This window comes from Onychomys torridus, chromosome 4 (assembly GCF_903995425.1).
Source record: "Onychomys torridus chromosome 4, mOncTor1.1, whole genome shotgun sequence".
Taxonomy (NCBI): Eukaryota; Metazoa; Chordata; class Mammalia; order Rodentia; family Cricetidae; genus Onychomys; species Onychomys torridus.
In genome coordinates this window covers 3,851,466-3,875,609 of record NC_050446.1, presented here as the reverse complement: position 1 = coordinate 3,875,609, position 24,144 = coordinate 3,851,466, and the positions used below count along the sequence as shown (strand labels likewise).

Genomic DNA, 24,144 nt, shown 5'->3' with positions numbered 1-24,144 from the left:
TTGGAGCTGGAGCAAAAATTACACTCAGGGCTAAACAGGACCCCTAGGTGTGAGCTGGGTAGCAAGATCAGCTGGCCAATAAGTTCTGGGTTCAGGGAGAGACCCTGCCTCAATAAACAGGAGAGTGATGGAGGAGGGTACTTGTTGTCAGCTTCAGGCTTCTACATGTATACACACATACATATGCATCTGCACATGTGCTCTCATGCACATGTGAATACACACACACACACACACACACACACACACACACACACACACAGAAAGGACACTGAGGCTCAGGAGCCAGCTATGAGTGCCATACTGATTTTAATTCAGAACCACATAACAGGAAATTAAAGAGCTCTATCTGAAACTAGGCCTGCTTGAAATCTTAAGATCACTAAAACCTCCTTTTCTTGTTGACATAAAAAACCCAAACCTGTCAGTTGAGTAAGTAGAGTGCATCTTATCTGGGATTAAGTTTTAAAGTTCTGGATTAGATTCTAAATGGGGTGAGGGAACTTAGAGTTTAAGAGAAAAGGACAGGAAATCAAAATGTTTTGTCCTTAGATAGTGGGGTTGCATTTATCATATAGGGCCTGGAAACAGTTTCCCTAAATCTTTAATCAGTTAACATTTTTTTCAATGGTCCTTGTTGGAAAAGTCACCACCTGTTTGCCCTGGGGCACTGGACAAAGTTGTCCATCTCCTCGGCAACTGGTAGGCATGTTCTGACCCCTCTTTCTGAGGCTGTACCAGCTTAGCCAATGCATCTAGAAACAGGATAATGTGACTCAGTTCTTACCAGCAGGACCTGGGTTCCTGGTCATGTCAGTAAAACACACACACTTGAATTAGGTATAGATAAGTAACTGTTGGCTGTGAAATGGAATGAGGTGGTGTAATGAGATCATCTGTCTTGGATGGAATCACTGGATAGGAAACCAGGACTCCTCAGTTCAAATCACAATCTTTCCTCTCAACTTCGTGGGTGTTTTGTCTGGTCACCTCTCTGTCTGCCTTTGAAATCATTATGAGACTCATGCCCTGCCTCGGTGTTTTGAAAAGCTGTAGGTGACGTGTTGGATCATGCTAGGGAATACAAATGTGAAAGTCATTACCATACTTGCCTGTCGAAAGGACAATATTCTGGGTTGGGGATAGGTTGGGGATCTCTCATCATTGTACTTACCAAGTAATTATAGTGAGTTATTTTGTCAATATATGGACTCTTGGGGGTAACAATAATATTCAGAAATTCTCCCACAAGCATGGGCTTGTAGTTTTCAGTCCAAGCAATATAAATGTAACTTTGGCTGAGAGATGAGTATGCGATTGCTTGATACTCTTTGCTGGCTTGATATTCTTCTGGAAGTTCTGGGGCATCAGTTTTGACCTGGAAAGGAAAATTTTGAAAGTCCACATGGACTGTTTCTGTAAAATATATATTTAAAATCTTTTGATTTTTCAGATTCTTAAATTTCCCTGTGCCAATTGCTAAAGAGAAGAAACATCTAGATTATTTCAGTGTTTGTATAGTTGTGGTGTCAAGTAACTTTAGAAAGTCTATGGAAAATACTGAGGGGAGGAGGGCTGTGTGGGGGAGCCAGATGAAGCCAAGAGAAGGACGTTCCAAGTCAGGAATATGGGCGTGCTTCCTGAAATAGCTTGATGATCTGGAGAGATGATAGAGGGGCAGCTGTAACTCGCTTGGACTGGACTACAGGGGTTACAAATGCACATCATAGTGGCTGTCTGACCCAGTTTCAGTGGGAAGCCGAAACACGGGAGTGCTCATAAACTCAGGGGGCAGCGATACCTGGCAGGGGGAGGGGTCCTAGCTTATGCGCTGGAGGTAATCCTAATAAGGCTCCATAGATGCCAGTGAACGTAAGCCCACTCGGGTTTTATTTGGGAACTTAAACACATTTTTTGTGGGGAGAAGACAGTAAAATGAGCTCCACCGTTGTGCCTACTCTGACTCTTCAGAATTCTAATATAATCTTTTTGGTATAAAAGGAAATAGTTAATTTCCAACACCCACCCCCACCCCCCCCCCCACACACACGCACAAATCGACATCCTCCCCTCCCAGGACCATTCACACTAAATTAGCAAATTGTTTCGGGTACTCCTTTCATTTGGGGTGAAAAACTATGGAATTATTCTCTGGACTCATGGATAAAATCAGCCACATCTGGTCTGCACAACAGCCAGACCACACAGTCAGAAGCACGCACTGTGCTGGGAAATACAGCAAGAACATTTAGCTCACGCAAAACTTGAGTGCCGTCACTTCGGATGGGAGGTTCAACACAAACGAAGCTACCCCATCGGTGGTGCGAGTGACGCTTCCCTTGGGTTCCAGGTCCGATGTCTCTTGATTCACATCGACTGTCTGCGCCGTCAGAGTCACTCGGACCCCTCCTACCAACTGCTCAAGTGCGTCCTTAACCTGGACCTGTTTGCCAGAACAGTTCCATCGTGTCTCAAATCAGAACAACTCTGAAATGGCTTTGTTCCTCTCCACCTCCTTCAGCCCCGCCTACCTTGATGGAAAATGGAATCCCAGGCTTCAAGTAAAGAGGAGTGGCAACCAAGTTCAGTGTGTAGGGAAAGAGCACATATTTGACTCCAGGGACTTCTGCCTCTTCTGAAAATCCACCTACAAAGGCAGAGGCACTGTGTTCAGGTTTCTGGAAAGCCGATGGTGGTCTGTAGGATGCCTGACTGGTCTGTGTGCCGTAGACTTACTCATCCCCTCAACCGGTCCCTGCCCTCCTTCACTGGCCAACTGTGACTGGCTGTGCTTCCTGAGTGCTGACAAGAAGCAGGGGCTTCTGAGGCCTGTGTGGGCAGCTCCCTGTAAGATGTCCCCATGGAAGTCAGGCTGCAGCTCGAGACTGGGGGATTTGAAGGACAGTGGCTGGAGTTCAGTGGAATGTGCTCAAAGGATCAGGGAGACAGTGGGAACCCAGGGGCTGAGCCTCAACAGGTAGAGAGAGTGGAGAAGAACCAGTCACCTAGATACTGAGAAAGGCCCACTTGAAGAGCACAACAGGACTACCCTGCAGCTTAAAATGAAGTGCTCTTAAGGATAAGACAAACCCTCTAGTTTCCTCAGCCTGCTTTCTAGGATCCCATCCCTCTCTCTCCCTTGCAGTCAGACCAGAGAGTGCGGGGCCTGAGGAGCAGGCTTCACTCTCTGCCCTTCTTCCTCTGGCGTCTCTATGGAGGGAACCCTGCTCTATCCCGTCTACCACCAACTCCCTTTTTCTCTGTGACCAGTCATCTTTATGACTCTGTTACTGGGTACAGTACAGTCATCTGGAAGCCTGCCTCCTTATGAAAGACCAAGAAGGTGCCATAACAGGCTGCTCAGTCTTCTCTCAGAGATCAGGCCTCAATTTCAGTTTCCTGAGACTTGAGCAAGCAGTTTCTGGGAGGACCGTGAACAAAAGACATAGTCCTCACAGTAGCTCCCTTTCTGCACGGACTCTGACTGCTCAAGGTTCAGTCAGTTGTTTACTGTCTGGGACCCCTCACCAACTAAGAGCTATGTGCATGAGTCAGGGACAGAGCCTGGGTCACTGAGTCAGCCCCCACAGTTAGTGTTAGGCCTGCCAGCCTCCATGGCAGCTCAAGACAAAGCCTGGGACTTGTCCAGGCCTGCCCAAAAATGTTTGACTGTAACCCCTGACTAACTCTAGCCAATTAAATGTTACTAACATGATTGCCACTCACATAAACCAATCCTGAGTCTGTTCCTATGAAGTCTGTAGACCCCAGGCCCCCCTTACTTTAAAAACCCTGCCCCATTGCTACTTGGGGTCTCTCCTGCTCTGCTGCTGTGGCTGAAGGATGGAGAGTCCTGAGTAAACTCACAATAAAAAGACTCTTGGCTTTCGCATTGGATTTGGTCTCTTGGTGGTCTTTGGGGGACTCTGGGTAAAACAACACTTACAGGTCAATAGCATGGGGCTCTGCTTAGAGTCCATGTGGGACTCTTGTACAGGTCCCTGGTTAACTGCCTTTTTGCATATCTGATACTAATTTGTAAGCCACTTGTGTGTAGCATTGACACTTAACTCAAATGTATGATCCTGAACATTACAAACACCTTTTGAATATCTTATAACTATTGCTTAAATTGAGTTTATTTGAAGCAAATTGAGGAACAAATGTGAGAAAGACACATTACTATCATGTTGAAAACAGAAGCCAAGTTACGGAGTATGATGTCACCAGCATCCCCAGCAGCACCTGGACCTCTAGTAATGCATGGTATTCAATACCTAATTATTGCAATTCTCTACTCTGCTACCAGAGAAGAACAAATCCCAGTGGGCGAAGGTATTACTGAAGATCGTTGTTTGAAAGAAAAACGTTAGATTTAGTGTGGCTAAATTTCTTACTCAGAATCAGTTGGGGCTTTGTTATGAACCTGAAATATAAAACCTCAGTAGTTATAAACACATACTGGAAGACAGTTTTACTCTGCTTGGAGAAGTAATTAATAGCTCTTAAAAGCCATGAGAACCAAGGTGTAAGGAAGGACACAATGCTAGCAATCCCAGCGGGGCAGTAGGATTGCTGTAGGCTTGAGTGAGAGCCTGTCCCAGAACAGCAGCCATTGGAGGGGTCTGAGAGCCACAGGCCATAGCAAATGCAACACGCTAAAGACATGGAAGGATGTCGAGCCTCAGCGTAATCATGTGAGATCAAGCATTGCAGGGAAGGAGGAGGACATGATGACGGCGGTGATTTGCACTTACTTCGGACCTTAGCAAACAGTTTTTCACACATAACTCATTTTTATTTGGGCTCTGGGAAGGTGAGAGAGGGTGCCAGATGCACAAGTAAAACAGCTGAGGAGCCACCAGGAAATGTTAATTTGCTTTTGTGGTTCTGATGATAGGGAGTCAGGGGCTGCAGAAGAGCAGAGCACTAGCCTTTTTTATTTTATTTTATTTTTTTGTTTTTTTTGAGACAGGGTTTCTCTGTGTAGTTTTGCACCTTTCCTGGATCTTGCTTTGGAGACCAGGCTGGCCTCGAACTCACAAAGACCCACCTGGCTCTGCCTCCCAATTGCTGGGATTAAGGGCATGCGCCACCACCTCCTGGTGCACTATCCATTTTTAATGGCATAAAAAGGAATTTAAAATTTAACTATGAAAGAAAATGAAATAGAGAGGAACTGTAGAGGTCACTTACACCATTGATATGTTGTCTAATTCTATACCAAAAGAATGTTGTATACACACACACACACACACACACACACACACACACACACACACGCACGCACACACACACACACACACACACGCACGCACACACGCACACTTACCGGAAGATTCTGTGACCGTTACAGCAATATAAAGGTACTTGTCATTTAGCTCTTCTAGACTCTCATATGACAGTTCTTTAACTGCTGTTTCAGAATCAAATGTGATGCGAGCAACTCCATTGACCAGCTTTTCAAAAGGAGCAAAGGGAAGAGTCAAAATAGCGAACAGAGAAGGGAAACGGCCAAGTCTGCTTTTGCTAGCCTCTGAATTGAAGGCAGATCACAGAAGCCACATATTACAAAGGAAAGTGAGTGACTGAACCCTCCGTGACAGCCAGAATGCTGTTTTCTAACGAGTTTGTGCAGAATAGATGTGGAAGGGTTTGGCCACGCGGTCTTTTGGGTACCAGTTGATAATATAGTATATAATATGTAAAGAAACACGAGGTTTGTTTTTATTGTATTATTTAATTACTAATTATATTATTGAATTATGAAAAAATATTATTTTTCTTATGTTTTGCTTTTGATTTCATTCTTATTTGAAATGGTTTGACCTGGAAGCAGGCATTTTTTGTCTGATTTAGCTTGATTGGTTGATGCTGGGCATGCACCTTATCATTGAGCTACATCCCTTGTCTTTATTTCCTTCAAATCTCAAAGCCTAAAGTGGAATCTTTTAAAGATTCTTAATTCACATATTGAATAAGTAAGGCTGTCTTTTCAAAAGCAGAAGCTACATGCTTGATCATGCAAAATGCAAAATAAATGAGTGTGAAATGTATACAAAAGAGACAAGACTTCATGTTGTCTCTGTGTGTAGAGAACATTAAATAAGAGAAAAGGGAACGGGGCTCGGTCTCAGTTTCTGTAACAGTCAGCCCTTAACCCTGGACAGATTTCACCAATATCTATATGTCATGTGGGTGCTGTATTGAAGGATGTTAGCACAGCACCTACACATTGTGTGGTACCACACTGAATAATGTCAGCACAGTGCCTACATATCATGTGGGTATCACACTGGAGGATGTCAGCACAGTGCCTACACACTATGTGGGTACCACACTGGAGGATGTCAGCACAGTGCCTACACACTATGTGGATACTCTGCACTGAAGAGGCATCCCTGCCTCCAGCTGCTCAATGCCAGAAAGCAGCCTCATTTTTGAACAATCATAAATGACTCTGGGCATTGTTAAAAGCCCATTGGGTTAAATGTCCCCCCGCATCCTCCTCCCCAGTTGAAAGCCACACTAAAGAAAGTGCAAAGCATGCTTTAATGAGACCTGAGGCCTGGGAGTGAGGAGCCTGCCTGACTCCATTTTGAAGGCAGGAGCTGTTTTGCTGTATTTTTAAAAATAAGTTTCTACTTACTGTGAGAATTCAGTTGCTCTCTGTTTCCTGGAACCTGACCTTCCCCAACCCATGACCTTGATTTGTTCTGTAGGATACCCTGACCCTCCCTGACCCTTCCTAACCCCTCCCTAATCACATGGCAGGTGACCACACTATGTTTTTTTCCCCTTATTGTCCCATTGTCTCACTCCTGTGAAACTACTCATGATTTTACTTTAAAGGGGCCCAAGAGATGGATTCCGGGCTGTTCTCTTTAGCAAGACTTAGGAGGCAGTCACTGGCCAGCTCTTGGGCTCACACCAATAAAAATCAAGCTTGCTTCAAATTTGGCTCAGATTGTGGTAGTGGTCTCATTCTCGCTGTTGGGATTAACAGGAGCACATAGAATGGCCGGCTAACTGTGTTCAGGTGGCCAGGGGTTTGGACCAAAGAACAGGCTCCAGTGTTGAAAAATAAAAAATGAGAAGGAATGAGCTCAGCAGACACAGGAAGGCTCAGAGGCAAAAGGAACTACACAAAATTGAGGAGGGGACAAGATGCATGGTATTAGCTGATGGGGTGCCACAGAAAGGGCCGTGTGTTTATTTTCTTTGTTCCTGTTCTGCACACATGTGTTATATTGCATTTGCTGTATGAGCATGTGTATATACACTTTTTTTGTATATGTTTGAATGCACAGGCGAGGGTGGGTGCATGTGTACGTGAAGGTTGACTCAAGTATCATGCTGGGTTGCTCTTCCACTTCATTTGTTGGGGTCTCTCAATCCTGCCCAGGGATTGCTCTGGGGTTTGGAAGGGGGTTTATCGGACCTCACTGCCCACACCTGTACAGAACGTGGATCAGGCAGGAGGGCTTGCAGTGACTCTTCCCTCAGCAGGCTCCAGGTCTGAGCAAATGTCTTACCGTGGTGACTTGCATTGCTCTCCGCATCATCTCCTTCTGGTCCTCTTTGATGTCTTCTCTCAACCCGAAAAAGACGTATACTTCAGCTTCAGGGACCACTTTATTATAAAAATATCTGTCAAGCAAGACCAGAAAGTCGTTTCCCTGACATCATTATAATAGATGACTTGGACAAAAATATCTAACATTTTAAATCATATAAGGCACATGGTATACTTCCACCCACTATTGTAGTTCGCCCTTAGAAGGCTTTTTATCCTAGCATTCTGAGGTTAAGGTCAGCCTGATCAACACATGGACCTCAGGGCCACCAGGGGGCTACATAGTGAGACCTGCCTGAAAACAAAAAACAGTAGTTTAAGGCTTCCTGACTTAAAAAGGCAGTATCCACTGTGGCAAGGAAGAAGGGCGGAATTCATAGAGACAGGAGCATGTGGCTGTGGACACCTACTATTCAGACAGACCAGAAAGCAGAAGTGGGATTTGTTTTTCCAGTTGGTCCAGAGCAATGAGGAAGGTTGGGGTGAATATGATTAAAAGATATTGTAGACATGGTATACACATGTATGATTTTCAAAGAATTATATGAAATATCATCTTAGAGATGAGCTTAGGGACGAGATAATAGGTGAAGCCTTATCAGTCTGCATACCCTAAATTGTGCTGTGTGATGATTTGAATGGAATTGTCCCCATGATCTCATAGAGGGTGGCACTATTAGGAGGTGTAGCTTTGTTAGAGTGGGTATGGCCTTGTTGGAGAAAGTGTGTCACTATGGGGGCAGGCTTTGAGGTTTCCTATGCTCAGGATACCACCCAGTGTCTCAGTTGACTTCCTGTTGCCTGCAAGATGTAGGGTTCTCAGCTCCAGCACCATTTTTGTCTGCATGCCATCATGTTCCCCGCCCTGATGATAACAGACTGAACTCTGAAACTGTAATCTAGCCACCTCAATCAAATGTTCTCCTTTATAAGAGTTGCTGTAGCCATGGTGTCTCTTCACAGCAACAGAAACCCTAAATAGGACAGGCAAGTTATGAATGCACACACTGAGCTTCAATCTTGAGGCCATTTTCTCTGACTTCTAAGTTGATGTCAGGATAGATAAATAGAGCAGTCAGCGTGGTGTCTCAGTCCATCCCACAGTCATGGATCACAGTAAGTCACAGGTCACTTAAGGACAGCTCTGAGAGGAAGAACCAGAACTTAATGTAACTAACCCGAGAAAGCCATGTTCTTACCTGGCTTTTATAGTGATTTCAAAGCTCTTAAAGTTCTTATAACCAATGAAGTTACTTTCTGGCTCTATTGAAACAGAGAAACGTGGCAAGACTGGAAACAGAAATGAAGAGATGGTGTTACCATTTGACCAGGGTGGCCTCTGAAGCACAGCAGGCAGCCATACTTTCTGTTTGGACAACAGGTAGCACTAATAAAGCATCCCATCATCATCATCCCCAACATCATCATCTTCTCCACCATCATCACCACTATCATCCCCATCATCATCATCTTCACCATCACCACTATCATCCCATCATCATCATCATCATCATCATCATCATCATCCCCATATCATCATCCCTATCATCATCTCCACCATCATCATCACCCCATCATCCCCATCATCAACATCTCCATCATTATCATCCCCATCATCATCATCATCACCACTATCATCCCCATCATCAACATTCCCATTATTATCATCCCCATCATCATCATCATCATCAACAACAATGATTTCTCTGATAAGCTCTCCCTCTCTCCAAATCAGAGTGAATCCAGGATTGATGTACCAAATCACTTGGTTTATATTAGTTTATAGTGTGTATTATGGACAATAGATTATTTCCTCTGGTAGAGTAGAAGATCCTTAAAAACAGAAGGACTTTCTTTGTTTCTGTCTCTCTGTCTCTGTCTCTCTTCCTCTTATCTTTCTTATAAGTCTTTAACATAGTGTTTATTTAATGAGTGTTTATTAAATTGAAAATAAGAAAGGGAAGTGAAGGTTTATTTAGCATCTCTCATTAGTAGATAAAATGCATCCAGTATTTAATGTTCTAAGCTCTGGTGCTAGCATGTCTGTGGAGGGTTGTTTTAATTGCTGATTGATCGAATAGCACATAGCTACTTGGATAAACAACTACAAGAAATGGAGAAATAGTCACATTATGATCCAGTGATATGGCCAGTCTCAAAATATGAGTATGTTCAATTTCTAAATGAATCTTATCAGACTCTACTCACTTTATCTCCAATTATTTGTTTATCCTAAGGCTATAATTTTAGAAAAGACTTTAACAAGCCAAGCACTTTGAAGGATCACATTTCTTGCAGCTCTGTCATGAAGGAGGATTGGTTGGCTTCATCAGATTGATAGCACAATCGAGAACTCATCGCTAGTCATTCAAAGCACCATTACTGTCTCTCTGCCCTCCCCCCTGCTGGCACTCCAAAGGCACTGCAATAACCCTCGTTTTTAAAACATATATTGATTTTATTTTTTCATACGGATATTTGTGTTTTAATTTTACATATCATCCATGGCTTCCCCTGTCCTTCCCCCTCACATCTTACTCCCATCCCCCCCACGATTCCCATCTCCTCCAGGGCAAAGACTCGCCTGGGGTTTCGGCTCAACCTGGTAGATTCAGTCCACATGCACTAAGGACAGGTCCAGGTCCCACTGCCTGGGTGCCTCCCAAACAGTTCAAGCTATTCAATTGTCTCACTTATTCAGAGGGCCTGATCCAGTTGGGGGCTCCACAGCCTTTGGTTCATAATTCATATGCTTCCGTTAGTTTGGCTATTTGTCCCTGTGCTTTTTAAAAATATGGAATGCTTCACGAATTTGCATGTCATCCTTGCGCAGGGGCCATGCTAATCTCTGTATTGTTCCAATTTTAGTATATGTGCTGCTGAAGCGAGCATGCAATAATCCTCTTAGTTATGATAATAATATTAGAGTTTACCATATTCTTTAATTTCAAAGTATGTGGTTCCAGTAGTTGAAAAATCCTTCTTATATTTAGCTTTAATTGTCCATACACCATATCTGTGGAAGCAAAATATTTAAAAGCATAGATGTCATTAAATAGTTCTGATTTTGCCATAGGGAATTTAATTAATTCCTATTTAAAGATGTAAAAATACATATAGACATGTGTAGCCTAAGCAAATATTTTGTGGGAGATTTTAAAGCAATAAACAGAAATAGTTGAGTATTTTTCTTTAATAATATAAATTATTTATTAATTAGATTCTCACATATTGTATTATTTTTCCATGTGTTTTATCTTAATAAGTCATTGTGTTTGATTTAAAGGGCTAATGATAACTTCAGAATTTACTTAATCCTTGAGTTTAATGATGATAATATGACATTACAATCTATAATATATTAGAAAATTCATAATGATGTTTCTAGAAACATGTGATACACAGCCCAAACTTATATGTCTGACAAAGTTTATGCCTCATAATCACTGGAAATGAAGTATGGCTTATCTAAAAAGGAAAATTACTTACTTGGCTAATAACCTCCATCCTAAAATATTTATTGAGTACTAGATTAAGCAATAAAGAATAAAAACTGAAAAGCACGAGTCACAGTCTTCACATTATTCCGTGTGCATCTGAATCCTAATGTTTCTCTGTACTATCAGGTTGGATAAGACCAAGTCACTTAGCCTCATTTGTGAAATGAAAATATACTGTCAATGTCCGTATTGTGTATATCAGCGGCGGCGGCGGCGGCGGCGGCGGCGGCAATTCAAAGGCTATCTATCAGCTACCTCTCCTAATGACTGCAAAGACACAACAAGCAGTCCAGGCAAGGACTTGCCCTCAAGGAGTTCCCATCAACTGGAAACTGCAGGGCGAGAGTGTGACAGGTAAGGTGATCCTCCCTGTCATCCCAGCACTGGCAGGAGACTGACACAGGAGGATTACCAGGGATTGGAGACCAGTCTGGGGTGGAGAATGAATTCCAGGCCAACCTGAGGAACAGTGAGATCCTGTCTCAAAAACAAGCAAGTAGCAAAACTCAAGAAACAAGAAAATAAAGACGTGGAGATAAGCATCACAAAGAAAATAAGAGGGGGAGCTGTGTTAGAGCACACCCAGGGACAGTGTCTTGGCAAAGGCTAACTTTTGCCCTGACGATGAGGTGAAGCGCAGCATGGAAGACAAGGTGAAGTGTGCTCAAAGCAGAGGAGACGCGTGCAAAGGTACAGAGGTGGCGAGGAAGCAGTCGGCAGTCTCCTAGGGACGTACCACCTGCCTGGGGCAGATGGCACACCTTTGAGAAATGATAGCAGTGACAGCTCAGTCCTGTCCTGTAGAGCACAGGATATTTTCAAGAGGCTACACAACTTAAAACTTATCCAATGTACTGAAACTTCCCAGTTTCACTATCAAAACCTTAGAATAAATGCATCTACTCTAAACTCCTTTTCAGAGAGTATGGGGGAAAAGGACCATAGAATGGTTGGCTGATGTTCAGTAGTAGCTGTTTGTAGATGTCCTTGTCCTATACATGCTACACTGCTCTCCCTTGGAAGCAAGGATGGAGTCTCCATCTCTGTAATGCATGTGGTGCTATATTGTGTACCCTAATAAAATTTGCCTGAAGATCAGAGAACAGAACAAGCCACTAGATTCAACATAGAGGCCAAACAATGGTGGCACATACCTTTAATCCTAGCACTTGGGAGGCAGAGATCCATCTGGACCTCTGTGAGTTCAAAGCCACCCTGGACTACACGAGATTGACTCAGTCTAGGAGAGAAACAGAGCCAGGCAGTGGTGGCACACACCTTTAATCCCAGTACTTAGGAATCACTTGCCTTTAATCCCAGCACTTGAGACCTCATGCCTTTGCTACCAATATTTGGGAAGCACACACACCTTTAATCCCAACACTAGAAAGGAAGTAATATGGCTGGGCAGAGTCAGGTATATAAGGCATGCGGAGACAGGAACTAAAGTGCTTTTGGGCTGAAAGCCCTTTTGGCTGGACCCATTTTTGGCTGGGGTTTCAGAAACATTCAGTCAGAGGATTTGTGGAGTTGGTGAGGTGAAAAGTAGCTGTGGCTTGTTCCTTTGTCTCTCTGATCTTTCAGCATTCAGTTTCTATTATAAGACTACTTAGGATTTGCGTTGCATTGTACTGCTCACTTCCAATGTGGTTCAAATATACAGATCTGTGGTAGCTAAATATGAATCACATTGAAGCATTGAAGTGTGTGTGTGTGTGTGTGTGTGTGTGTGTGAGAGAGAGAGAGAGAGAGAGAGAGGGAGAGAGAGGGAGAGAGAGGGAGAGAGAGAGATCTCTGTTTCTCAAGCCGACAATGAATCCCCAGATCCTCCTGCCTCAGTCTCCTGAGTATCTGGGATGGCGATGGGCTCTGCTGGATTCCAGCAGTGAGAATATTTTTCTTTCCCTAGCAGGAAGCAGCCTCACCAGACTGAAGATTCTCCAAGTTCACGTCTCTGGCGCCCTTCCAACACTAGGTGGCTCTGTTTGAGTGTGTATCTCCTTCCCCAAAAGTTCCAGATGTGCTTTTTAGAGAAAATTTGTTTAATAACAAATATTTTTTTACTTACTTAGGATTAGATGGAATCTTGAAGTCAGGAAAAGAGATAATTCCAGTGTAATCATTTTCTTCTATAATGTCAACTTCTGATCCTTCAGGATCCTTTGAATAGAAACAGACGTTATTAGTACCTTAGTTCACTTTCTGTGGTTATAAAAGAGTATTGGTGACAGGTAGTTTACAAGAGATGGAGATTTATTTAGGTTTGTGGATTTGGAGGCTGTTAAGTCCAAGAGCATGGCAACGGCATTGGGTGGGTAGGGATGTCTGTCCTTCAGCTCTTGTAAAAAAGTGGACTAGTGAGCAGATTCTGCAAGAGGCCTTTCAGTTCCAGCCACTGTCCCAGGGACTGGGTCCCATGGGAACACCTGGAATTCATTCACAAGGATAAGGTCTCCTGCCTGCCCACTCCCCAACATTACCACACTGAGAATTAAGCTTTACCACATGAACTTTTAGAAGACACAGTGAAACCTTAGCAGCTTTCAAAGCACAGAGACCACATTTAAAGTTTCTGACTGCAATATAATCTTTGATCTGGAAAAAAAAATTCCCAAACAGGTATCCGTGTCTTCATGAGGGCAAAATTCAATCAAAGATTATGAAAGGTAGCCATGGTTCATGGGTCCCCCACTATTTAGATCCTCCCCATTAAAGATTATGAAAGGTAGCCATGGTTCATGGGTCCCCCACTATTTAGATCCTCCCCATTAAAGATTATGAAAGGTAGCCATGGTTCATGGGTCCCCCACTATTTAGATCCTCCCCATTAAAGATTATGAAAGGTAGCCATGGTTCATGGGTCCCCCACTATTTAGATCCTCCCCATTAAAGATTATGAAAGGTAGCCATGGTTCATGGGTCCCCCACTATTTAGATCCTCCCCATCTCTCTTCACTGTCTACACTGAACATTAAGAGAAACACAAGCCCAGACAGGTCCACACCTGTTACTCGAGTGGAGGGAGAAGAAGGGAGATTGTGAACTCAAGGCCAGCCTGTGCTACACAGTGAGACTCTGTCTCAAAAAGGGGAGGAGCTTTAATAACACTGGATGAAAGCAAAAATAACTCCTCATTTGGTGTTTTAAAAAATCTTTTCTTCTGTTAAATTGAAGAACCAGCCTGCCTCTATCTTAGGTTTAAAAAACATATGTAAAGACAAACTAGCTTCATTCCTGTATATGATTAAATCTCTGTTTCTCAAGGATTGGGCTATGCCCACCTATAACCTTAACTACAAATGGTTCTGAACTGCCTATTCCAGGAATGACAATCATTTCTGTTTCAAAAAGTTGTTCATAGCCATCTTGCAACCCTACCTTTGTTGCAAAAGGTTCTATGACCACCCACGACTCCCTTGTTGTGCCCACTTACTACCATGGCTTTGTTTCAGGAGCTCGTTAGGACTAACTTGTTGTGCTTAGGTTCTGCTCCTGTAACCCTGCCTGTTTTGCCCATCAAATCCCCCATTTGGAAACCTTCTACCCATGAGCAGCCTGGGTACATGAATACAAAAGCTTGTTTTAATTAATTGCTTTCTTTGATTAATATGGCCATGGTGATTTGGGTGGTGGTCTTTTTCCTCTAATCTTTGGAATTAACAAACCTTCACACACACACACACACACACACACACACACACACACACACACACTTTAGCCCTGATACAACCCTTAGAATGGTTAAACATATTGAAAGTTCTCATAAATCTTCTCCATAAATGGCATTGTGTTTGGGTCAGCAACTTTGGACTTTGTTTGAACTATTCATGGAGTTCCTGGTGAGTCTTAACTTAAAAACTCAACAAACTGGAAAACTTACAAAGGACTGCTTGAATAAGAATGATCCTCACAGATTTACAGGTAAGTATCTTCCTGGCTGATCTTCATCCCATCATCATTCATGATGGACATTTCTCAAATTCTTTGCTCAGGGTGCTTCCTACATCCTGCTTCCCTAAGGCTCTGGGCTCAGCTCTCCACCCCTAGGAAGCTCTTTCACTGATGACTGGCATCCATTTCTTTTGCATGTGGTTCCAGGATTCAGTTTCACCCAAGTTCACTTCCAGTCAAGTAGGATAAAGAATTCATGTCCCTTCACCCCTTATTCTCCAGTAGAAATAAGAACATTAGAGCCGACATCTCTCCCAGGCTTTGTCAGTCAGCTAATAATTTACTATACTTGTTTGTGTCTACACTAGTCTCATTGTACTGACTAGTTTTATGTCAATTTGATACAAGCTAGAGTCATCAGAGAGGAGGGAGCCAAAACTGAGAAAATGTCTCCATAGGATCTGACTGTAGGCAAACCCATAGGGCATTTTCTTAACTAATGATTGATGTGCAAGGGCCCAGCCCATTGTGAGTGGTGCCATTCCTGAGCAGGTGGTTCTGGGTTCTATAAGAAAGCAGGCTGAGCAAGCCATGAGGAGCAAGCCAGTAGGCAGCACCCATTCATGACCTCTGCATCAACTCCTGCCTCCAGGTTCCTGCTCTGCTTGATTTCCTGTCCTGATTTTCTTCAGTGATGGACCATGATGTGGAAGTCTAAGCCAAACTCTTTCTTCCTCAAGTTGCTTGAGTCATGGTGTTTCAGCACAGCAATAGAAACCCTAACTAAGACATCATTTTTTTTTCTTGCTTCCATAAATTAACCATGCTAGTTCCTACAGGGATAGCTATCATTATTTCAAAAGAACCCATGACAGTTCCTTTCATTATGACCTAACTCAAAGTTTTCCTTTCCTTTTCCATTCCAGAGAAGGAATATCACCCCTCAGGCTCACTCATACTGTGTTTTCCTCCAGAATTCTTGAGTCATCAATGCACATTTTGGCATATATTCTAGTACAGTTTTTTCTCTAATGCACACTCCTGTATATGTGCATTCTAAATTTGTTTGAGAATGGGAAAAGGTGCCTATACGTCACTGTAGGACAACCACGGTTAATAAGTGAGCAGCTGACCAATTGCAGTAATCATTTCCCCACAAAAATGTCTCTGGGAATTTATTATAAATTTATGATAGGTAAAACCATGGAATTGGTTTCATATCATCTGCTGTGTATGATCTGTCAGTTTAGTGGCTGGTAAATGCTGAAAATATTAGTATATTAGTCACTAAAATCTAAGTTCCTTAAAAATAAGTAAAACCATACAATTAAAGTTTTATATATCATAGACAGTCAAGTGATTCTTAGATTTATTTTATTATTTTTTGTGTATAAATGTTTCGCCTGCATGTCCGTCTGTGTACCACATGTGTGTCTGGTGTCTGAGGGAGTGGTGAGGCTCTGTGCGGGTGCTGGGAATTGAACTTGGGTCCTTTGCAAGAACAACAAATGCTCTTAACTAATGAGCTAACTCTCAAGCCCTGTCAATTACTTCTTGATGGGCATGCTTTTTTTTTTTAAAGTAAGTAGTACAGAGGGTGGATTTCAATGGTTTAGATCAATAAGTTAGCTTGTCTGGGCTTTCTATGTGTCTGCCATACAGGTGTAAATCTATAATGTACATTCACACTAAGCATTTAATAACTGTTTTTATGACATCAAATGATTTAGTGTAGTGTGAGCATGGGATTGTGGAGGGAGATTCCTCAATAAAAAGGTTAAAGTGTTACCTACAGAAATAAAATACTTACTATGAAAGTTAAGACAGTCTCCCTTTTGGCTGGCTTCAAGTCGTCATTCAGCGAATAGACTCTAACTTTCACTGCAAAAACACGTGATATCATCATAAGCTCTGACAAACGTGAGACATCATCATAAGCTCTGACAAACATGTGACATCATCAGAAGCTCCAACAAACAAGCAGGTTTCAATATTTTGTTTATTTATTTACTTTATTCTTTCATCTTTTATTTTCAGTCAGAATTTCACTAAAAATTGGTTAGTTTGGCCTTGAACTCACCCTGAAGCCTACTCTGGCCTTGAATTCATAATCCTCCTGCTTCAGCCTCTCGTGTAGCTGGGATTACAGACTTCAGCCCTATGGTTTTAAAAAATTTCACAACCATCCTTAATGAGAGGATTTTCATTTAAATGGCTATATGCACAATCCATAAATGAAAAAATATATTTAAAGAAAGAGAATCCTCTGGGATTCATTTAAGGAGCTACTTGTATTGAATTTAACATATAGTTCAGTATATTAATATATATATTTGTAGACAATCTTTGGGAACACATCCATAATGTAAAATAATTTGTATCTGTACTATTTATCAAGTAGCTACCATGTAGTTAGATGAGAGTATCAGATCAGAGTTAATGGAAAACTGGAAATTTGGTTCAGACAGTATGTATTCTTCTACTTACAAAATCTAACAGGGGTAAAATACTATGACCGAAAGCAACTTGGGTTGGAGGGAGAGTTTATTTCAGCTTACAATTCTCAGGTCACACTCCATCACTGAGCAAAGTCAGTGCAGGAACTCCAGGCAGGAACCTGGAGGCAGGAACTGAATCACCTCCCCCATCATGGGAAGGACCCACCTACATCAATAATTGGTACAACTCTATGAGGGAAATTGTATTATTATCTTTTTTATCATATGAGGAATGGGACTATGAGAGTCTAATTCACACATGATCACATAGTTAATAATAGCCCATGCTTTGATTTGACCCCAGTTAATATGGCTCTAGAATCATTCACACACTATCAGAGTCAGTAATAGCTCATGTTTGAATTTGACCTCAGTTGGTATGGCTCCAGAGACTGCATTTAAACTACTCTAGTTTGCTATCTGTCACCAGGAGAAACATTTATAAGAAGTTCTTTCATTTTCCTTTATGACTAGACTAAGTGAAAGCACCTTATCTTCTTATCAGTCAAGTCCTGATAGGAAAAAATAAGGCCACTCCCAAGGTAAGCTCTAACAGTAGAAGGTCCTGGGCACTGGGATCTAGAATGCTCACTTGCTATACAAGTCTGATGTGGTAGGTAGTGCGAATGGTACCCATTGCCCAAAGCATCCTCTATGATGGGGGGCAAGGTGAAGTTATACTTGTTTCTAGGTATGATTAAGCTCAAAAAGACCCTATCTGTATGAGTAGAGACTATGATTTTTTTAAAGTCATCATCACCTTTTTTTTCAGCCTTCAAAAAATTTTAGGTGTGTGGGTGTTTTGCTTGAATGTATGTGTGCTGTGTGCATGCCATGCCTGCAGAGGCCAGAAGAGGGCAAGGGATCCCTTGGGACCAGAGTTACAGACAGTTGAGCCAACATATGGGTGCCAGTGCTGAACCATCTCTCCAATCACCCCCACCCCAGTCATCTTCTCTCAGTCAAGAGCTCATACTGTTCTGGTGGTGACATCCTCACTCTCTCTAGGCTTTTCCTGCCTGAGCCAATCATAGCAGGCTCTCACATCACCATTGACATCAGCAACAACCACCAACATTAGCATACTATGTAATACTTTTCAATGAAGCTCGCTGATCCTGCCTCCCTTTCTCTGTCCTTCCCTGGCAGTTTTATTAATGAAATCTCATTGCTTCCTCTTTCCACATACACGTCTCTTACAGATCATCTCTTCAGAGTCAATGATGGCAAGAAGGAGAGATGAAAGAATTTTATGAGGGGAAGCATTCATATGTTCCTGTGTAAATCAGGGCTTTCCTCAGCCACAGGCTCTAGGCCCTTCCCTCTGTAACAGGTGGCATTGTTTTAACAGACAAACGGCGTTTGAATATGAGTATCCACACATTCCCATGGTGTTGCTTATCTCTTCTGAGACATCTGGTCTCCCCATGGTGAGTGTTGTTTCCCAGTTGAGAATTCAGTCCTGACTCTGCATTTGTTATAAACATGGCTCTATCATAAATATATCTCCTTTGTCCAAATTTTATTTGAAATAAAATATATTTATTTAATGAGTAAGTTCTAACAACATTTTACAATGTTTGGGAAGCTTTTTTATCTACTTGGAAATAACTGATAATGCAGCAGATGTAATTTTGGATTTTTCAATTTATTTAGAAATTTCTTTATAAATTAAAAATCAAATGCTATTTGAAAACTATAAAAGTCATTAGGAACTGAGGGCTGGTTTTGATCTTATTTTTTTTTCAGGGTGGAAATCAGTCTCCACTCAATTCCATGTGTCAAAAGGTCTAAAATATAGCATCAGTTTCCCCACAGGAAGTGCTTTGCCTGTTACCTGACTGGTCTGGAGTGTAAACAGGTTTGTCTGTGTGGATGAAGAGAAATCCATTGTCATAGGTTATTGGCATTTTTTTCGATTTTGAAAAATGCTTTGACACAACTTCTAGATACACATGTGAGATTGGGTCTTGTTCTCCAGGCAGTTGGCTGGGCTGTATCTGTAAGAATAATAACGGAAAGGGTATAATTCTAAGGTTACAAAGCGACCACAAAGCCCCTGCAATCTCATCAGAACCAAAAAAAGATTCTGCATATTACATCATTTAGAAAGTGGTATAGCCTAGACACTGAAGCAGAAAGACCACATGTTCAAGGGCACCCTGGGCTGCATAGTGAAATACTGTCTCAAAACAAACCGAGTCAACCTGCTCGTAAACACAGCAACAGAATGGTGTAAGAGCTAGAGAGCAGACTAGTGTTGCCCTTCATCGTCCAGTGTCATGGTGAAGACTTTGCTGTCAGCAATGAAACATTTTTTTTTGCTACAAGAACTCTGAAAAGGGGCTGGAAAGGTAGCTCAGCTGGTAAAGTACTTGCCTTGCAAGTACAAGGTCCTGAGTTCAAGAACCCAAAACCCAAGTTACAAAAAGGCTGGGTGTTGTGGCCAGCATTTATAATCCCAGAACCTGGGAGGTGGAGACAGACAGATCCCTGGGGCCTGCCGCCTGGCCAGCCTTGTCTACCTGATGAATTCCAGGCCAGTGAGAGACCCTGTCCTAAGAAATAAGGCAGATGGCAACCAAGGAACCACAGCTGAACTTGTCCTCTGGCCTCCACAAGTAAATGCATTTTTACCTGTACACACACACACACACACACACACACACACACACACACACACACGACGGGGTGAGGGGGAGGCCACAGTCTAAAAGAAAGCGAAAAACACCCCCCAACCCAGAGACTCAAAAAGTACACCAATGGGAGAATTACTGAGCAGATCTGCAGTCCAACGAGACCAGGACCCTGGGTGTAATACAGTATCAAGTACCATGAGTGCTGGGATCTCTCCTGGGGATTGATGGGAGCCGCAGCCTGGTGTTTGTAGGGGCAAAGCTCCTCCCAGTAGAGCACAGCCCCGAGGAGGAACTAATCTGGCTTCTGGCATGTAGAATACCTCTAGTGTTGAGATGTGGTCTGAGCCATAGACAAGAGTGAGACTCACTAGTTCTGCAGAGCAGTGATAAAGTGCTGGTGTGTTTGCCAGTGGAGAGTTCACATAGACCACTTTGTACTGCATTATTCTCCCAAAGTGCACAGGCGATTTCCGTGCCTTGGCCTTCTGATGATTCAACTGCTTCAGGTTGAGTGGTTACATCTTTAAAATCGTTTTTGTCTCTATTCCACCTTTAACTGGGACTGCTTCATTTCCTCTCTTCTTTATTGGTCCCAGTTAGCTTTCTCCCCATTTTTCTTTATTGTTTTAATGCTAATAGCTAATTTTACTTCAGCTACTTAACTTCATATCTCCTTCCATTCCTGCTCTTAATAGCTAATACCTGAGTCACACTGTGCTGTCTTGGATCCTTTATTGTCCTGAAGTTATTGGAATCGAAAGGGAGATTGTTTTTAATTCATCCTTACTGTGTTTTCATAGCAGGCCTACTTATCAGTTGTGGTTACTTCTGCAGTTAGAAACCTGCTCTTGGAGTAATAACAAGACTGTGCCTGGCCCCTGAGTGCAGCTGGAGAGTTCAGCCACCAAGTCTGGAGTTGGAGGAAGGAACGACTCACCCTACTATGGCTTAGTCCCACTTGGACGGGGGAAGTATTTTAACTGAAAAAATACAGGTGACTAAAAAACAAACAAGCAAAAACAACCAATGACCTAGGCCCAGATGCTCAAATCAACTGAAGTAACAAAAGAAACGAAAAAAAATCACACCATGACTCCACCCAGAATTACAAAGCCACAACAATAAGTTCCAATGAATGTGAATTAAATGCGATCCCAAAGAATTGAAATAATGATTATAAGAATATTCAATGAACTCAAAGAGTACATGAATAAATTCCTGAATGAATTAAAAGAGAATTTAAAAATGAAAGTAATGAGAATGCCAATAGAAAATGTGAAAGGGAATTCAATAAAAATAGTAAAAAAGTCAAATTGAAATTTTAGAAATGAAAATCTTAATAAGATGAATTTTAAAACTCAGAGGAAAGCCCTTCCAAAAGAGTGTATCAAGTGAATGACATGGCCAATACAGATAACTTAGAGCAGCCAGACGATGGCTGTACTAAAACAACAATAACATGTGAACAGAATATACACCATTTATGGGACACCACAGAAAAAACCTCTATAGTTCAGGAGCATAGAGGAATTCAATCTAAGGCAGAGAAAACATATTCAATAAAATCAGAATGGAACAATTTCCAAATCTAGAGAAAGAGGACCCTCTCTTGATACAGGAGACATTTAATATTCCAAATACACTAGATCAGAAAAGAACCTCTCCACATCATAATATAGTTAAAACACTAAGTACACAGAACAAGGAAAGAATATTGAAAGCTGCAAGTGAGAAACACAGAATCATTTTAAAAAACAGAACACATCAGAGTAACAGCAAGTTTTCAACAGAAACGCCAAATGCCAAGAGAGCATGGAACAAAGTATTTTCAGCAGTGAGAGACAATTGCCAAACCAGATTACTATATCCAGCAAAGACATCCCTCAGAATTAAAGAGGAAAGAAAATCTTCTGACAATAAACTTATAGCCACACACCAGTATCACAGCTACCACAATGAAGAGGAAGATAAACACATCCATGAAGCCACAGGAAAGAATAAGCCACACTAGGACAATAATATTCAATTAAGGAATAGAAAGCACCAATACTACAAAAAATAGAATTTAATACACCTTTCAATAATAAATCTGGATGTCAATAGTCTCAATTCTCCAATCAAAAGACACAGTGTAGCAGACTGATCTTAAACATGAAACCTATCTACTTGTTGACTGCAAGAAACACATCTTACTGACAAAGATGAACATCTTAGCATGGAAGGGTTGAAAAAAGAATTCCAGCTGGGCAGTGGTGGTGCATGCCTTTAATCTCAGCACTCGGGAGGCAGAGGCAGGAGGATCTCTGTGAGTTCAAGGCCAGCCTGGGCTACAAAGTGAGTTCCAGGAAAGGTGCCAAAGCTACACAGAGGAAACCCTGTCTTGAAAAAACAAACAGAAAAACAAAACAAAAAGAATTCTGAGCAAATGGACTAGTCAACAAGCAAGCATAGCTACCATGACACCTGAAAACATAAATTTAAAAACTAGTCAAAAAAGATAAGAAGGTCACTTCATATTAATTAAGGCCACAATTCACTATGAAGATATTACAATCCCAGATATATGTGTGTTGGACATCAGCACACCCAGACATATGACAATACAACCAGATAAAAGGCACAGGCTGACATCAACAGAACAATAGTGATTGTCTACAACACCATACTCTCACCAGACCCCCCCCCCCAAAAAAAAAAACAGTTGGGAAACATCAGGTTTAAATGTTAGTATAAGTCAAATGGACTTTGCAAATATCTGCAGAATATTCTACCTAAATACTGAAGAAAACACATTTTTCTCAGTGACCCACAGGACTTTCTCTAAAATACATCACCTTTTAGGACATAAAGCATGTCTGGCTGAATAAAAGAGGTTAAATGATTTCTTATAATCTATCTGATGACAACAGACTCAAACTAGAAACCAACAGCTGGAAAGCTATAGAAGGTACAAAGTTATGGAGATTGAACAACACATCCCTGAATAATGAACAAGTCATCAGAGATCGGGAGGGACATTTAAAAATGCCAAGAATTACATAGAAAGAAACATGACAGAATCTGGGGTGGCTCAGCCATATCTGAACGGAATGAAGAAGTCATAAAGCCAGCACACCTGCTTGACAAAGTTCCAGCAGAGCTGAGCCACATGATGGCTGCCATGCCACCTTTGGTTTTCATCTCCACCTGTTACATACTTGGGACACTTTTAATATTTGTACAATTTGGGGATATTGGATTGATGGAAAATTCCTTATGAATCATTTATGCCTTCTCCTAGGAATGCTGCTTCTAAGCTTCCCTAGGAAAGTCCTGAACATGCTATTCCCCCCCCCACACACACACACTTTGAGGGAGATATCCTTATCTACTTGAAGGTCTTCCTTAGGCCTTGAAGGTTGTGACACATAAAGAAGCCAGAGGTCCTTCATGAGGCTATGAGACATTCTGGAAACATGAACAAGATATTCAAAACAAAGTAAACTTAAAAAGGTCAACAAGATTTGGTGGGCTAGAGGACATAAAGCATGTCTGGCTGAATAAAATAGAGGAGTTGGCCACAGTTCAGATTACAAGCCTCTTCCCACTGTACACTCAGACAATTATGTGGCATACAACTTTGCCCTACACAGAGACATATTGATGAGCAAAGTATGGAGTGGAAAGATGATAAAAGTACAAAATGTTAAGGCTTCCCTCTCTTAGGAGTTAGCTCATGTAGAGCCACTACAATGTCATATGACCAAGGAACAACAGAATGCCAGGATTAGACATATAGACAAATTCTATAAAGATATAAATGTGAACATTGATTGTATTATGTCAGAATTTGAATAATAACTGCAGCATCTTTGGCCTGAGGATTTTTCCTGGGCATTCTGACCACCAAGAGTTAATAATACACTATTGAGACATGGCAAAATGCCCAGGGTGGTTGAAGTTTTTGTTTTGGTCTAGTGTCCTTGAAGTAACCAAAGCTACCAGCCTGAGCACAGGCTGTCAAATGCCTCTAGATTCTCAAAAATTGAGTTATAGGGTTA

At 41.9% G+C, this 24,144-nt stretch overlaps 1 protein-coding gene and 1 non-coding gene across 2 annotated transcripts in view; both read right to left on the bottom strand.

Annotated features, from left to right (window-relative positions):
• LOC118582570 (complement C5-like) overlaps window positions 1–24,144 on the bottom strand; it is a 101,842-nt gene that overhangs the window by 69,018 nt on the left and 8,680 nt on the right. The window contains exons 3-12 of the mRNA XM_036185543.1: window positions 19,303–19,465; window positions 16,778–16,848; window positions 13,145–13,236; window positions 10,510–10,592; window positions 8,776–8,866; window positions 7,536–7,650; window positions 5,333–5,459; window positions 2,532–2,647; window positions 2,258–2,443; window positions 1,175–1,378 (exon numbers count right to left, since the gene is read on the bottom strand). Of these exons, the coding sequence (XP_036041436.1) occupies window positions 1,175–1,378; window positions 2,258–2,443; window positions 2,532–2,647; window positions 5,333–5,459; window positions 7,536–7,650; window positions 8,776–8,866; window positions 10,510–10,592; window positions 13,145–13,236; window positions 16,778–16,848; window positions 19,303–19,465 (1,248 nt within the window). The remainder of the gene's footprint in view (window positions 1–1,174; window positions 1,379–2,257; window positions 2,444–2,531; window positions 2,648–5,332; window positions 5,460–7,535; window positions 7,651–8,775; window positions 8,867–10,509; window positions 10,593–13,144; window positions 13,237–16,777; window positions 16,849–19,302; window positions 19,466–24,144) is intronic.
• Window positions 10,365–10,468, bottom strand: LOC118583359. Its single transcript, XR_004944930.1, has one exon. It is a non-coding gene; the product is annotated as a U6 spliceosomal RNA (small nuclear RNA).